The 18,451-nt window shown below is 28.5% G+C and overlaps 1 protein-coding gene across 1 annotated transcript; it reads left to right on the plus strand.

Annotated features, from left to right (window-relative positions):
* The first annotated feature begins 14,755 nt into the window (after positions 1–14,755).
* On the plus strand, positions 14,756–17,504 carry LOC114395145. Its single transcript, XM_028356853.1, has 3 exons — positions 14,756–15,154; positions 16,223–16,375; positions 17,054–17,504. Exons 1-3 carry the CDS (start codon positions 14,879–14,881, stop codon positions 17,150–17,152), a joined length of 528 nt encoding a protein of 175 aa, XP_028212654.1. The 5' UTR covers positions 14,756–14,878; the 3' UTR covers positions 17,153–17,504.
* The last annotated feature ends 947 nt before the right edge of the window (positions 17,505–18,451 follow it).

The following is an 18,451-nucleotide window of genomic DNA, read 5'->3' on the forward strand; positions in this document are numbered from 1 at the left end:
GACAAAATTTTCCTTTTAAACATTAAACGTTACATATTTTACTGACGTTTAATTAATAAATATATTTTATTCATATTTTTGTTAATTTTTATTTTAAATTAATAGGTACTTAACAATCAATTTTAAATATTACAGTATCAATTTAAAGATATTATTAAAACAGTTTCATTTTTGTATTTTTTTTGCCGTAATCATTGTCAATTTATTGATGTTTAATTAATAAGCATATTTTATTCTTATTTTTGTTAATTTCCATTTCAAATTAATAGATACTTAACAATCAATTTTAAATATTATGTTAGGATATAAAAATAATCATAATTTTCAAATTAATAACCATATTTTGTTAGGATATGAAAATAATCATAATTTAGTCGATTATTTATTCATAATTAATAGGTACTTAACAATTAATTTTAAATATTACAGCATCAATTTTAACATATTATTAAAACAACTTCAATTTTGTATTTGTTTTTATTGTAATCATTGTCAACTTATTAATGTTTAATTAATAAGAATATTTTATTCATATTTTTGTTAATTTTCATTTTGATTGATGGAGAAATTTTTATGTTACTTTGTTTTAACTGTTTAAAGTTGTAATTTAATAATTATGATTTCCAGACAATGCATTATATTGTTTACAATTTGCTAAAAAACGTAAATTGAAAACACATTTTTAATATTAGTTACATTGAGTTATTTAATATTAGTAATTATATTCATTTCACTTTCGTATAAAAATATTTTTTCCATTAAAAGTATGATATGATTTTTTCGTTTTGATAATAATGAAGTTACGAAAATTGATTCCAATATTATAAATTCTCTCATTCTATCTACTTCTAACAGTCTTTCCTCTTCAAATTTAGAATCAATTGTAGGTAAGATTTTCGTTCGACGTATACTATCAAGTGAAAAATCATTAAACTATGTTCTTTACTTTCATTCGTTACCTATTTTTATCTTTTTTTGTGTTGCATGTTTGGGTTCCTTTCTTTTGTTCTTATACTTTTTCTTTTGCTAATAACTTCAGTCTTTAATATGGAGTAAAGTGAATTGATCAGTAACAAGTTAATTGATGGTGTTAGAATCACTTTAACATTTCAATAGCATATGACATCGTCAAAATATTTAATAGAAAAATTACATGTAATTTCTTTTATAAGTTATAATATTAAAAATCTTTAAGTGTATAATAACTCACACTAATAGCGTAAAATAATTTATATATTTTAAAAAAATAAAAAAATCATTAAGTGTACAACAATATTTAAACATTATTATTATCCAAATAAACCAAATTTTCAGTCATTCCATAATGAATTTTAACTCTATTGATAAATATACAACAATATTTTCATAATAAAAGTCTAGCACGGGAAGTGAAAAAGATAATTATTATATTCATAATAAATAATAAAAGTCTAGCACGAGAAGTGAAAAAAATTATCATTGTGATACAATAATTAATAATAATAATTTATAATAATATATTATTATTATAATAAAAATGATTAGACTAATATTGCCAATTCATGATTGGAGACAAAAACAAAGCCTTCTAGACCGTGGTTCAACATTTATAATTAATGATAATAATTTATAATAACAATCATATATAATAATTTATTATTATAATAATAATAATGAGTTATATTATTTTAGATACAATTGTTGATTAATATAATTTTATAATCATTCGATATTAATACGGTTATATTATCTCACTTACGAGTACTTGATATGTTTCCAGATTTGTTAAAATTAATTTGAATGAAAAGTTATACTAAAATAAAGTTAATTTAAATATGTTTCAGTGTTTGTTGTACATAGATTTTAGTGGTTATGAAAATAGTGATAAATTTACATTTAAAGATGAACTGCAATCATGCATCCATCTTTTTTTTAAAACAAATCTGTTTGAGTCAGTTAATTTCAATAAGTTTATGGTGTTTGCAATAAGCGAATTTTAATAATAATTATAAAAATACAGATAAATTTTCATGTATAGATGAAGTGTAATCATATATCCAACAAATTCTATTTTTTTTTTCTTTCTAAATTATATGTATCTTTTATAGAAGAGAAAACTTTCCTTTTAAATATTAAATGTTACATATTTTATTGACGTTTAATTAATAAACATATTTTATTCATATTTTTGTTAATTTTCATTTCTAATTAATAGGTTACTTAACAATCAATTTTAAATATTACAGTACCAATTTTAATATAGTATTAAAACAGCTTCAATTTTGTATTTTTTTGCCGTAATCATTGTCAATTTATTGACGTTTAATTAATAAGCATATTTTATTCTTATTTTTGTTAATTTTCATTTTAAATTAATAGATACTTAACAATCAATTTTAAATATTATGTTAGGATATAGAAATAATCATAATTTTCAAATTAATAATCATATTCTGTTAGGATATGAAAATAATCATAATTTAGTCGATGATTTATTCTTAATTAGTAGGTACTTAATAATTAATTTTAAATATTACAGTATCAATTTTAGCATATTATTAAAACAACTTCAATTTTGTATTTGTTTTTACCGTAATCATTGTCAATTGATTAACGTTTAATTAATAAGCATATTTTATTCATATTTTTGTTAATTTTCATTTCAAATTAACCCATTTTGATTGATGGAAATTTTTTTATGTTACTTTGTTTTAACAGTTTAAAATTATAATTTAATAATTATGATTTCTAGGCAATGCATTTTATTGTTTACAATTTGCTAAAAAAACGTAAATTGAAAACACATTTTTAAATATATATATCAATAAATGTAATTTAATGTCAATCATCATCAAAATAAATCAAATTCATCAATGTCAATCAACATTTATTGCCAATAATGAGTATGTCTCCTTCTTATTCTCGATGACCATTCAAATTAATTTGAACGATTTCATTTGAAATACAATTAACAAGTCTACACCTTGGCGCATATTTCAAATTCATATTTTATTTAATGTATTTTTTTTTCAATACTTAAACATTATTATTATTCAATTAAACTAAATTTTCAGTCATTCCATAATGAATTTTAACACTATTGATAAATATACAACAATATTTTCATAATAAAAGTCTAGCACGGGAAGTGGAAAAAAAAAATTATCATTGTGATACAGTGATCAGCAATAAATATGGATTATGCATAGTAAAAGCTTAGCGCTTAATATACTAAGTACATTATTAACTATTCATTATAGTTGTTCACCTCCCCAACTATTGAACAATATTCGAGGGGTTTTAAGTTTTTATACTCGGGTGTTGTACTATTTTGACATGCTTTCATTTTTGTTCATTATATATGTTCATGAAACTTCTCCATCATTGTATGTGTTCATGAATATGCTGAGATTTCCATTATTTTTATTTTTATTAATAGTAACTGTAAGTATTTTTAAACATTTTTCTTTGTGTGAAAATATTTATTATTTAATAAAATAAATATACATTACTAAGAACAATTTAATTGTGTTGGTACATATTATAAAGTAATATGGTATTAAGATTTATGATTTTTTCGGTTATGGTATATGTTATTACAAGATTTATTGACTTTCGTATTTTTTATGTTTATCTTTTTAATCTTTCAAATATTTTTTTACATAGCCTCTAATAAAGAAAATAAATATTAACGATTACGGGAAGTGTAATAGCCTCGCAATAAATATACAATCGTATTCATGATATTTCTTCTAGCACGAGAAGTGAAAAAGATTATCATTATACTGATCAGTAATTAATATGAATGACGCACCGAAACGGTAAAAGGTTAGCGCTTAATATACTAAGTACATTATTAGAGTATATATATGGATTAATAGACTAAATGTTTGCTGAGGTGCAAAAGATTATTATGGGAAGTGAAAAAGATTATCATTATATGATCAGCAATAAATATGAGTGACGCATGGGACAAACATTACTACTTTTCAGGTTGACGTCATGAGACCTCTCATACATTATTAGAGTATATATATGGATTAATAGACTAAATGTTTGCTGAGGTGCAAAAGAGTATCATGGGAAGTGAAAAGATGATCATTATATGACCAACAATAAATATGGATGACGCATGGGACAAACATTACTACTTTTCAGGTTGACGCCATGAGACCTCTCATACATTATTAGAGTATATATATGGATTAATAGACTAAATGTTTGCTGAGGTGCAAAAGATAATCATGAGAAGTGAAAAAGATGATCATTATATGACCAGCAATAAATATGGATGACGCATGGGACAAACATAACTACTTTTCAGGTTGACGTCATGAGACCTCTCATATGTTTTTTTTTATAATTGTTTCTTTGTGAATATATTATATGTCTGTCATAGTACTTTGAATTGTAATTTCATTAACCAGTCTTATCAGACAAAGTTCCATTTTTATAATCTGAACCATATTACTAGACTATATGGTTATTTGTTATTTGCTTAAATATACACGTTAATTTTTTATATATATTCTTAATTATTAGTAATATTTAACATTTAAAAAATCTCAAATATTACTATAAACGGTTTCTTTATGTTGCAATATCACATAACCAAGACAACTGTTAGATGTTTGTTATTATATCACCTCCACTAAAGTATATTGATTTTAAATGTCTACTTTTCAGGTGAATATTGATGTATATATTTATTTATCTCTCTTTATTGTGCAACCTCTCTTTCATTACTAGAACAACACCATCCAACAATCTACAATAGCATTGGGTTTGTTTGTATTCTTATTTTATGTTACTTTTTCTAAACATAGCTTAACATTATGATCATACAAATAAACATTCTTATTGAACTTTGCTTATGTGTTGGTAATATTCAAATAGGAGTATGAGCCCGGGCGTCGGCACGGGCAAAACACTAGTTAATTAGTGTTACTATGCCGTGAAAAGTAGGTATACAACTAATTAAAGTGTCAACTATCTGTCATCGCATATTATTAAATTATTGGAAACTTATATTACATTCATTATTTGAGTCGTATATATACACAATATCTTTATTTTAGTACAGATGTACATGTGAGAATATTTTGTTATTCTGAAAAAATAAAAATAATAAATATAGATAGCCAAGTCATATTTAAATAAATTTCTTTTTTTAAAGGCCATATTTAAATCATTAACCTAGTTTGTAAAGATGATGAAGATCTGGTTTCATGATGGAGATCCAACTCAAATCTTGATATCAGGTGGTGGAACACGATGGCCATGGAGTACCTGTAAGCATTTTAATGTTCAAGTTAGTATTTGGAAGAGAAGAGTGGGTAAATAATAAGAGTTTGCTAGATTTCATACATGGGTATCTATTTATCTATGAAGCACCGACACCGACACGGACACCGGACACGACACGGACACGTGGACACCTGTAATGTTGAAAATGTAGGACACGGACACGGCTATATATATATATATAATTAAATAAAATAAAATTACATAAAATTAAATATGAGCGATATGCATAAAAGATCTAAATTGAAAATCAAGATTTATATATTCATCATCATCTCAAAAGAACTTTTCCTATGATAATGAGTCACAAAAAATACTAAGAGACCTCATTATACAATTTGTACGCTTTGTTTTTTTACAAAAAAAAAAATTATAAAGCAAGAGGATGAATTAGCAACTTCAAGTTTTCAAGAATTCCACAAACTAGCAATCATCATTGAAAAAGACACCCTCTAACTCTGGTTTATCTAAAGACAAACTAGCAATTTCAAGAATACCACAATCATCAAGTGACCCAAAATCATCTCCAACTACATCCCACATTTTAGTTTCCTCTTGATGATATTGTGGAGTATTCCTTGAGAGAAGTCGTAGGTTGCTACGAACAAATACTAAATCTTCAGCTCTATATGGTGCCATCTTGTTTCTCTTTAAAGAATGGATAAATGAATATGTACTCCAATTCCTTTCACAACAAGAAGATGAACAAGGTTGTGCAAGTAGCTAAAGGGCAATCTTTTGAAGTATTGGAGCATTAATGCCATGAACTAGCCACCAAGCTTTTGGATCCATTTGACCTCTATCATTTAAAGAATCAAGATCATCAAAACCTTCTCTTCCATCCGAGAAGTTGGCAAACTCAATATTCACTTTCCTCCTTACATCCACATCAAGAAAGAACCTCTTGAAGCATTTTAATCTTTCACGAGTGAGTCCCATGTCTTGATGTGGAGGAACTCGATTACAATCTTCACTTAACCATTCATGACTATAATATCTACAATTAAAAAGAAATATATACATGATTAAAATTTATGTAATTCTAAAAAAAATGTAAGTAAAAAAGTATAGAGTCAATTACCTAGGATTTAAAGAATGAGCTAAACAATGAAGAGGAGTGCTACTCTTAGTCCAACGGTCAATTAATATGGAGTGCACTATCTCATAAAAGGTTGATCCTTCACTCTCCTCCTTTCTCTCATATTGATATATGACATTCTTCACCTTTTCAATCATTGAATCCCACATCTCATATACTAGATGGAGAGATGAAGCTTCTGTATTCGTTCTTCTAAGAACATCATAGATAGGGCTAGTGAAAGAAAGAATATAATCAACCTTATCCCACCATTTATCATCCAACAAAGTATCTTTCACAAATTTAGCCTTTGCAACATCATCTTCCTTATAAGAAGACCATTGGTCACTAATGACCATCTCTTGGAGTCCTTTCTTCAATTGCTTGAATCTCTTGAGCATTACAATAATGGAGGCAAATCTTGTTGGAGCAATGGATAGCAATTTCAATGAATTGAATGAATTGAAAATTGATAGTCTCATAGAGTGACTCATGACAAAGTTTTTCACAAACATTGCATCATCCGCAATTTGGGTGATCCAAGAACATTCTTCATAAGCAACATTATTTTTTTTTCTGTATTCTTGGCTGCACATATGTTCTTCAAAGCAAGATTTAATGTATGGACAACACATGAAGTCCAATAGATGGAAGGAAACTCAGCCTCAATTATTAAACCTGCTGCTTTACAAACGGCTGCATTATCCATCACTATTCGCACAACATTTGAGTGCCCAACCTCCATAATTACCTCCCTCATATGTTTGGCAATGAAATCCTTGTCTTTGATCTCATTTGAACAATCAATGGCCTTTAAAAACATAGGTCCACTCTCCGTGACAACCATGAAATTAATAAGAGATCTTCTTTGCAGGTCACTCCATCCATCACTAACAATGCTCACACCCTTCTGGCTCCATGCATTTTTAATTGGTTGTAACAAATTCTCCACATGTCTTCTCTCGTTTTGAAGTAATGTTGTCCTTAATTTATTATAACCTGGAGGTTGGTAACCACTGATCTGATTGTTGGCAGCATAGGCAAATGCCTTCCTATAATGAGGATTTCTTGCTAAATGAAAAGGCAGCCCCGAAGAGTAAAACATCCTAGCAATTTCATGATCAAGTGTCTCTCTAGCTTGCAAATTAAAGGCATTTTCTACAGATGATGCCTTTCTCTTTTTTGGATCAACACCAAGACTGTTTGTATCCATTTGGTGTTGAGTAGAAACCAGAGGCAATGACACAGATTTTGTTTTTTACCTCTCCACCCTCAATGTAGCCTCATTGTCTATCTTCTTCAAATCTATAAGTTTGGCAACTGTTACCTTTTGACAAACTCTAACTCCCTTTCCTGTCATCTTCAACAAGTGTGCCCTCACTCTAGTGTAAGACCCATTAAAGGTAAAATCATAAATATTACATTTTATCTCATAATTTCCACCACCAGCTACACTTTTTACCTTTGTAACATAGGTCCATAAAGGTTTGGTATCATCATCTTGTTCTTTAGCTTGACTAGGACTAGAAGCACTCATCTTTACAATAATTTAAAAAAATAAAAAATTAATGTAAACAATTTCTAAGTAAAAAACAAACAACAAAAAGCAATTTCTAATCAATGTTGTTCTTGTCTTATTGGCCATGTTGTAGCTTAATTTTATTCAAAACAGGACTATTCAAAATAATTTTAGTTTTTGTAAATTATTTGTTTTATTTTTTAAACAATTTAGATACCTTTTTTAGCAAATAATTTTTTTAAGAATAAATAGGAAAACAAAGAAACATTCAAATTCATAGCATGTGTGAAATGTTTATGAACTGAAACATTCAAAATTTGAATTTACAAAAAAAAGTTAATGTAAAAGTGATCTATTATAATTTTTCCCTCTGTAATATGTATGTATATTGTTATTTCTTTAATTACTTAGCAAATAATTTTTTTAAGAATAAATAAGAAAATAAAAAAAAATTACAAGAAAGGTAATTTTTTAATGGCATCTGCAAAAAAATATTATCACAAGATTTACAATAAAATAAAGAAAAAAATTACTTTTTATATTTTTTAGCTCTTGACACAATGCTGCACATTTTCCAACTTCCTAGAATAGTAACATGACCAACACACTCTGGTTACATAATACACTCATTAGCGATGCATGCAACACTGAAGCCTTGTTTTTGGTCATTTAGGTGGCAACCCTTAAATTTGCAAATAAATCATATTTTGTGCAGCCTGATTAACAAGGCACACAAAATTGACAAGTATTTAAACTTTCTGATATTCATTTATTCTCTCTTACATGGCTCTTAAAATATGTAGCATAATTTAGACATCTAGAAAAGAATAATTAGGAATAGAATAAGCCTATGCAATTATAGGGGCATTTGATTTGGTAGAGCTTCTAGAGAGCTTTGTTGAGCTTATAAATGTGCCTTATGATATGAATGTCTTATAAACTCAATTTATCTTTATTTCAATAATCTCATTTTATTAAATAAGTGTTTAATCAATTTTTTTTTATTAATTTAAATGTCTCCTAAAATCAATTAATATGGTGTGAGTTTATGTTGATGATGAAGTGAACACAAAAACTACTGAAATTTGCTTTTTACAATAAAATAAAGAAGCAGCAGAAAAAGAAAGAAAGAGAAACTTGCTTTTTACAATAAAATAAAGAAGTGGGGTACATGTAACACCTAGCACCCAGCAGATAATAGCCAATGGATAACAACAAGAAAGAGAGAGAATGTGTAAAAAGTTTAAAGAACAAATTGGAACCACATAGTCCACACTAAACACGGAAGAAAAACCAGAGACAACAAGAAAAACCAGAGGCAGTGAGAAAAAACCAGAGAAAAAATAGGAAGCAAGGGCCTACCTGCGCGGGGAAGGAAACGGACGCGGCACTGTGCAGCAATGGAGGCGCTTGCAGGAACAACAAGGAGAAGACGCAGAAGAGCTATTCTTTTGGTAAGCATTTTTAAATAAATAATAAAAAAAACCTAAGGCTTAATGGGCCGCGACGCGCGTGTCTACGTGGTGGGCCGCATCCAACCGCGCGTGTCTTACTGTTCAACCGTGTCCGGTGACGGCGGAGGCGATGGACACCGCGTCGCACTGGAGTCGTACCCACATGCGTGTCTGGTGCGAGTCCGACGCGGGACACGCCGGTGATGAGCCGCGTCCATGCTTCTTAGCTATTTATACACTTGAATTTAGGCATGAAAGTTAGCTAGACAGTTATAGTTATGCGATCTTCGTGGCATGCCTTAGGTGTCACACATACCACGCTTGTCCCCTTGTCAAGCTTCATGTTTCTCGCTTCCAAGGTTATCAATCTAGCTAGAGTTATGTGAAAGATCTAAGTTAACTTGAGACACTATTTCAGAGCAAGTTAAAAAGATATATGTAGTTGACTTTTTAAAATATATATGATTATGAATTAATTTTTAATTTTGCCTATACAATATGGTTCTACGGTCTAAATTTATAGTTTTTCTATTCTTAAAAAGAAGAACATTTATTATTATCAATGAACTTATAATTTTCATGGTGCACAATATGATTTATATTTGAATTTTTTCTCTCACTATAACCAAGTATTCTTAGTGTTAAGACAACAAACATTTATGTCATAAGACGAATGAGAATCCTTAATTATTTTGATTAAATGTAAACAAATACAAAGGTTAAAAGTGACTCATTATGCAAAATAGGTGTCTAATGTTTTATATGAACATATCTTAAGAAATATGTGTTTGATGTTTCAGATGATAAGTAAATAGAGTCATGATTTGATACGACATTTAAAATATCATTTAATATTTTGTGTCTGAGATTTCTTTTGCAAAAATATTTTCTTAAGATTTGTCGAATCCCGTGAAGAATGAATAAAGTCAAAGTCTAAAATTTCTCAATCACCATCAAAAGAAGAGCTTTGATGCATAGGACCTACTCTTATCAAAGGAAGTTACTACCTGATGCAGTACTCAACACACAAGCATTGAAGAATGGGCTCTCTGCATGAGGAAAAGACGTGCATTAAATACCCCCAATGGTCACATTCATCAAACGAAGATCAAGTGAAGAAATTTATCCGTCGTGAGACAACGCACACTTGAGGATGAGACCTATATAAACCGAAAGCTTTGAAGACTAAGAATTAATCTTGCGTGAAAAACATTAATTATTCTTTTTGCAAAAAGCTTTTTGTATATTCTTGTAAAGTTAGATAAAGCTCTCAGAACACCTTGAACATATTGAGAGAAAAAGACTAAGTGCCGATTGTATATTTGTTTGTAAAATGATTCTAGATATAGTCTCTAAGAAAACTCCAACCTTAAATTTATTATGATTTGTTTAGAACCAATAGTGATTTGATAGGACAAATAATATTGGGTGTTAATTAAGCTTGGGGTAGAGCTTGACTTGTAGAGTTAGAAATGGTCGTGACACACGATACTTTTAACTTGTGAGAAGTTAGTGAAACTTGATATTTTGTCAATAAGTGAACGTAGTCTCAATGATCAAGACAAACGAGTATAACTTTTTGTATCTAATATTTTTCTTGCTTTCTTTCTAGTTTCAATTGACCCAGGGTCTAAATTTATTTTTATGCCTTTTGAAAATATCTTATGCTTTACATGTTTGTTTTTCATCGTCTGGAGTGTATTTTTCATAAGATTTGTTATTTGTTTTATAAATTTTATTCTTTACATGAAAAATTTTATTTGATTGCAAAAAGGTTTTAAAAATTGCTAAAATCACAATTTAACCCTTTTTTGTGATATTTGTCTTTACACTTAGTATATGGATAGATAGATTCTACTACAATTATTATATATAATAAATTTGTTGACTTTTATAATTATTTTAAAAGTCATATCTAAACTATTTTGTATTGGTTGACAATGTGCACATTTTTACAAGTTAAACACATATATGTGTGGAGTAATTCAATGAGAACATATGATTTCTTTTTGGCAAAATTGCATTTTTGGTCCCCCAGTTTATCTCTAGTTTCGGATTTGGTTCCTTAGTAATTTAATTCACGAATTGGGTCCTCTTATTTTGTAAAATCGTGCAATGTTGGTCCCCCAGGTCACAATTGGATGTTAACCATTAGCAAGTGACGTTGATTGCCACATGTCATGTTCTTATTGGATGATGACTATCACGTGTCATGTTGTGATTGAATGTCAACTCCATGAAAGATTAAATGCATTGTTGTTTTCATTGAACAATCAAAACATGACACATGACAGTCATCATCCAATAAGAACGTGACACGTGACAATCAACATTCCTTTGTAACGGTCAACGTCCAATTGTGGCTCGAGGGACCAACATTACACGATTTTATAAAATAGGAGGACCCAATTCATGAATCAAATTACTAGGAGACCAAATCCGAAACTGGAGATAAATTAGGAGACCAAATTTACAATTTTGCCTTTCTTTTTTGAGAAATTTACTCATTATTTTGTAAAACTACATATACATTATCAATAAGGTCTAGCTCAATAATTGGTTGAATAAAGCATGTGAACTATTATAAATCTCATCTAGTAGATGTCTCTAATGCTTAGGGATCAAAAACTAGGTTAAATTAATTTTTTAGTTTTTAAATTTATTTTTTATATTCAATTTAGTCTTCAAGGTTTTTTTTTTGTGTGTTTAATTTGGTCCTCTAATTTTTTAAAAACGATTTTGTTTGTTTCTACCGTCTAAATTAAGTCAACGATGTTAACAAGGTTTAAACCCGCTAATAAATGATTTTAAACCACTAGAAAATACACATTTGTTAACACCACAATTTAATTTAAACAAAATAATCATATTGATCCAATTTTAAAAACTAAAAGACAAAATGAAACAAAATAATAAAAATAAAAGAACAAATCAAACTTAAATAATAAATTGGAGGAAAATAACCACGCATACATTCACTCTAAAGAAAAAATCGGCCTTACGGTTTTTATTTTGGTACTGGATTCAAATACAGTTGGATCTTGCTATGGGATTCCGGGGCAACAAAGGACTCTCGATGTTGATCGAAGTCAAAGAAATACTTTTTGAGAAAAAATATCTATGAACCTAAAATATCAGGAAGCATCAAATAAAGTTTTCTGAAAGCAAAATGTTAAAGAAATACTTTTTGAGAAAAAAAATTTAATTAAAATGAATATCTAAGTGTCTCTCTTCCCCTCTTTCTGTGTGTATATACAAAGGAATGTTGCATCTGCTGCAAAATAATTTTATACATATTAATAAAGAATAACAAATTGATGAAAAAAGAATTATTTTATTAAATTAATCTTATATCATGATTAATTTATTTTTAAATTTTATAATTCATCATTAATATATAAAAAATATAAATGAAAAAATTAATATTATATTAAAAATTTAAAATAATAATTATTTTGGGATAAATTATTTTCATCAATTTAATCATAGACAATTTCCGGTAACAAATTTTCTGATATTCTTTTCCTTATTTAAAACATCACTATTAAAAGGGTCATATACTAATAAATAAAATATTAATTTTATACTTTTTTATTAATATAAACTTTACCTAACAAATTAAATTATTAATATAAGCATATTACATCTACGTTAATAATACGATACATTCTACTTATAGACAAATTTGTTGGTATATATATATATATATATATATATATATATATATATATATATATATATATATATATATATATATCACCAGTGTATTATGTTATTAATATACAATATCATTTTTTTAATTTGATCCAAAATATTATATTAATATTTTATTTTTTATTAGATAAAGAATATATTAATAAAAAAAATTAGCCGTTAATTCTTTTTTTAACACATGACATTGTTTTAGTGTATTAAATAAATAATATAATTTCCCAAAAGATGTAAAGTATTTAATATTATTTATTTAATTAATTAAATGTATCAATAAAAATAGAATTTAAAAAAATCATAAGAAAATTATTTCATGGTATGAAAAATTTGAACAAAAATCTTGTGTGAATGTTGTGGACTTGTGGTGTCGTTTCAGCCACATTCTCTATTTTGCACGGATTCTTAAACTCAATAATCAACCAATAAAAAAACATTCATTACATCCGTGGACCATGGTGAATTGGTACCATACTACCGTTTTCCTCCATCATATAGCATGACGTTAATATAATCACATAATAATTACTTTTTTTTGGGAATAATAATTAGTATATTGTAAAATTATTTTTTTTATCATTTAAACCTAAATCATGATATAACTTTTAAAAAGGTTTATAAAAATTCACAAATTTATCATATATGATTGTTTGTGATAAAATGATAATGTAAAATACTATATATTCTTTTTTTATATATTCTAAAAAATTATAATTAAATATATATTTTTATAATTTTTAAAAATAATTTTCATAAAAATAAGTTGGTTAAAAAATACTAGAGTTTTTTTTCCTATATCAAACACTATCTAGTACATAACTAATTTTCTCAAAAGATAATTAAAAGTTAAAAAGTAAAACACAAAAAAAATACAAATCTTACATTTAACATTTTTATATTATCAATTAATTAAAAATATCCTAAATATAATTTTTAAAATAAACTTTATAAAATTAATATTTTTATAATGATAATTTATTTTTAGATGATTATATAAATTTTATATTATGAGTGCATGTTATTTATTTTCAATATTATATTATAAATAGTCTATATATTATAAATTATATTAATTTGTATAATTAAATAGTCTATATATTATAAATTATTTGTACTCTTTCATTCAATTAAAAAACAACATGTATAATGATTTTTTTGACTTTTTAATAATCATTTTAAAACTCTTAGCTACCAATATTTTTATTGGTTGATTTATTTTAAATTATACACTAAATAAATAAATAAACACTATTTTTTATTTGATTAATAAATTATTAATTTATTGAATAAATGGACAATTTTGATCCTAAATATGTAAATCAGTAACACTTTTTTCACCGAAACAACAAAAATACTAATATAGTCGATAAATTTGTAAAAGTACAATAATTTTGTCATTTTTTTAAGTTTGTTAGATTATTTTAATGTTAAATTTTAATATTTAAAAATCGATCTCACATTAAATTATATTTTTTAAAACTAATTTAATATTTAATTGTAAAATTAAGAAACTAATTATCATTAAATTATAAATAAGATATAATTATTATATTTTTTACACATTGAAAAGCTAAATTAATATTTTTATTCTTTTATTCAGTAATATGTGAGGAACAAAATAATCATTTAATCGATTTCTAATCCTTAGCTAGAACAAATTTATGATGACATCATCAATAATCTTCATAACACCAATCCCTATTTCATCATCTCTCTCTTCAAAAAGAAAGAAAGAAAGTCACTCACTTGTCACTCGTCACTCTGCCACTTCTTCGTCGGTGTCAAACTCACACAAACTCAGCATTCAAAACCCTCTTCCTGCGCCACCGCCGGAAAATGGAGGCGGTGGGTTCGAGACTCAGCCGCGCCTCCTCCCGCTACGGCGCCCCCACCGTGTTCAGCGGCCCCGTCAGAAAGTGGAAGAAGAAGTGGGTCCACGTCACCCCCTCTTCCTTACCCAACAACAGCTCTCACTCTCACACTAACAACTCCACCACCACCAGCAGCGCTTCCTCTCGCCTCCTCCTTCGCCGTTGGACTCCCGCCACCGTCGACGACGCCGCCGGAGCCGTCTCCGACGAGCCTCCCCGAAGAAAGTTCCGTTACACCCCTGTATGTATCTCTTTCTATGACTTTGCATTTTTTTTGTTTACCCTTTTGTTTTTTTGGAGAAATATTTAACTGGGATTTTGTTTTGTGGTGAAAAGTTTTGATTTTTGTTCCTGTGCTGTGTTAATAGGTGGGTGTGTTGGGTTGGATTGTTTGTTTGCATGTGGCATGAATTGAGATTTGGGGTTGTTAGAAAGATGGTTTGTCTAAGTTTTTAGTTTGGGTACTGGTATGTGTGGAAGAGAGTGAAGAAACACAGATTAATGATGATTTATTTATTTTATTTGGTTGAAGAGAAAATGATTAAAAAAAAATAGTTAACTTTTAGAAGTACAATAACAACAATAACAAAGCCTAAGCCTTATCTCACTAGATGAGGTTGACTGTATGGATCACAGTGTCATTTGGTTTGGTTAAAGATAAAAGTTGCATAGAAGTAAAAATTCAAAATTCTCTTTTCTTATATTTTCTCATAAATTTAAATTTTAAAAATTTCCCCTTGTTCCTCGTTTTCCTTCCTCAATACCAGACAGTGGGCCAGTGTTGTTCCTCCCTAGTATTTTATTGATAAATGTAAACGTTCACCCAAGAATGGGGTGTATTGGTGTGGAAGAATGAAAAGGTAAAGAGAAAAGGTGATAGATGTGATGAGTGATATGATGGGAAAATAACAGATAAATAAGAAAATAAATAGAAAGAAAATGATATGGAAGGAAAAGTGGATATATGTTTATAAAGGTTGATATAATTATGTTTACAAGGTTGTTTAGTCCTTATTTGGGTGGAGATTGTGGTTCCAATGAGGATTAAAATTGTTATCTTTTCTTGTTGGTAGAAACAGGTAATGTCATAATTTTGTGTTTGGGTTGGTGTGTGGATGGATCTTTGTTATGACTATAGGTTTCTTTAGTTGAAGTTTGGGAAGGAACTGCCGCACACAAGTCTAGTAAGTCTTAATCAAGAAAAAATTGACAAAGTAAACCTGTTTGTGCATTACTTTTTGTGCATCACATTTTCAGTCAAATGAGTCCTTTTCATCATGAGTGAGGGTTGGTCAATTTCATGATGCAGGTTGTTGTCCTAGAAGAACAGAAAAAGATGAATGTTGTGAAGGCTGAACATGAACCCACAATTGAGACTGACCAATTGGCTGCTAGGCAGACAAATGTGACTCATGAGATGCAGGGAAAACTGAACATGAATGAAATGTTGGAGGAAACCAAGGTAAAGTAACAGAATTCTCCATTCCTGTTTTTGATGCTTTTGAACATTTTTCTGGTTTCAATTTTCAGACTTTCAAAGTTGACATAGGATTTGATGTGCTTCAAATTTATCTTTTCCTCACTTGTATCAGACTGCCCTTAGATATCCTTTGCTTACAATTATTGGCGCGCACACTCAAACCTTAGGTTAAAATTCCGGAACTATCACGTGTGCATGCAATATACCATAATGTCATGTAAAGACTGCTATCATTTGTCCCTAGGGGTTTCCAAAATCATTTTGTCTGTTCAGGTGCAACACTATACACTTTGCCTAGTTGTATTAAATAGATGGTCCCAATATCATATAAAAGAGGAGGGTTGTTTTAGGTAACTGAGAGCATTGCCATCGACAGCACAAACTTATCTTTGAAGATTTGGTATTTAACCGAGTTGTATGACACCGTGTGATCCATGTAGCCAACTTCATCTAGTAGGATAAGGCTTTTATTATTGTTGTTGTTAATGTTAGATCCTTAACGATAATGACTTGATTTTGATAGTATACATGAATACATGATGCATTGGGGATCTATTTAGCAGCCCCACTTAAAAGAATAAGGCTTTTGTTATTGTTATTCCCGTTGGATACAACATTATGATAATTGTTAACATTGGTCTAATATAAATGATGTTGCAGGATTCAAACATTGGTAATTTAGATCTTGGTTCAGACTTCCAAAGCAACACCGGTGGAAACAGCCAGAACAGTGATGCTCAATTGGAAAATAGTATGTAATGGGTGGTCCATGAACTTGGTATCTGTAAGTAGGAAATCAAGCTGTTAGGCAGTGAAGTGTTCATTCAAGAAATACTAAGCTAGTATATATTACCTGTTATCACCGTACATCTTACCATTCTATATTGACTTATAATGTAGTTAGCCATAATCTTGTGTATAGTTAGCACTTAACTAGTGCTGCCTATAGGAATGATAAGTAACTAGTTTTGATCAGCATAGGATAATCAGTTGTATTTTGTGATGGAACATATGCATGATGTGATGCTACTAAGGAGCTGAGTATATATTTTTAAATATAAAAGCTCAATATGCTCCCAAAATCTGAATGCTTGTATGTTTCATTTCATCACCCGAGTGCTGTCTTCCCTTAATTGTGGTTTGTAGGTTTCGGAAATCGATAAGTATGGAGGAGAAAATGAAGGTGCAATTCTTGAATGTTTTTAATGTTGTTTTCCAATTAGAATTGGAGTTTTACTTCTGTAATTCATATGATAGAAGTTTGCATTAAACATTAATGTAGATTACTGAAGTTAAATTTTAACTCTGATCCTTGAAAAGTACCTGAAGGATGAATGAAGAAACCCTTTGCTGAAAGAGTGGGGATATGAGAAACCGCTTATGTTGCTATTCCTGCAGTGAATCTTTTTTCCTTCAATAAATCCAAGACCAGATGTTTCCTGTCAGGGTAAAATATAAATTTGGCCCCTATTCTTTGGACTTGGTTTTAGTCCTTATAACTTTCAATAGCTTAGCATCAAGATTTTTGCGATTTCAAATTTACCTTATTTTAACCAAATACACTATTCACGGGGTTTAAAGTATTTTTTTTGTTACCATTGAGATTTAAAGCGATTGGATTTAGAATATAAGCTTATGTTTTACGACCATTTTTCACATTTAAAGAAATAAAACTATTTTTCACTTTAGCTGGTAACTTTAACCCATTTTCTCTCTACCACCACTGAGCATGTAGTTTAACTAATGTGGGGTCTCTGACTAGAAATTTTAAGTTTCAATCTTGAATATGTAGCCATGTTTACTTAGAAAAAGTTTTGCCTACAATACTAGTTCATGTGATTTAGAATTTATTTAAAAAAAATCATTCTCTTGCCATGTTTGACAATTGCTATCTGTACCTCAATATTAGTTCAAGATACTCCTTTGTTCTACAGATTGAGACCATTTAAACTAAATATTCTTAAATACACTAAAACCAACAATAATATTTACATCTTTGACGCAAACGTAAATTCTCTCATGAAATAAATTCTCTCAACAACTATAATTACGGTAATT

The sequence above is a fragment of the Glycine soja genome, chromosome 18, assembly GCF_004193775.1.
Source record: "Glycine soja cultivar W05 chromosome 18, ASM419377v2, whole genome shotgun sequence".
NCBI classification, from domain to species: domain Eukaryota; kingdom Viridiplantae; phylum Streptophyta; class Magnoliopsida; order Fabales; family Fabaceae; genus Glycine; species Glycine soja.

What these genes read in the sequence shown, in the direction of transcription:
- LOC114395145 (XM_028356853.1), top strand. Translation starts at nt 14,879, where the DNA reads ATGGAGGCGGTGGGTTCGAGACTCAGCCGCGCCTCCTCCCGCTACGGC. An exon ending in GAAAGTTCCGTTACACCCCT is followed by an intron (nt 15,155 to 16,222) that starts GTATGTATCTCT and finishes TTCATGATGCAG; the next exon opens with GTTGTTGTCCTAGAAGAACA. An exon ending in AAATGTTGGAGGAAACCAAG is followed by an intron (nt 16,376 to 17,053) that starts GTAAAGTAACAG and finishes ATGATGTTGCAG; the next exon opens with GATTCAAACATTGGTAATTT.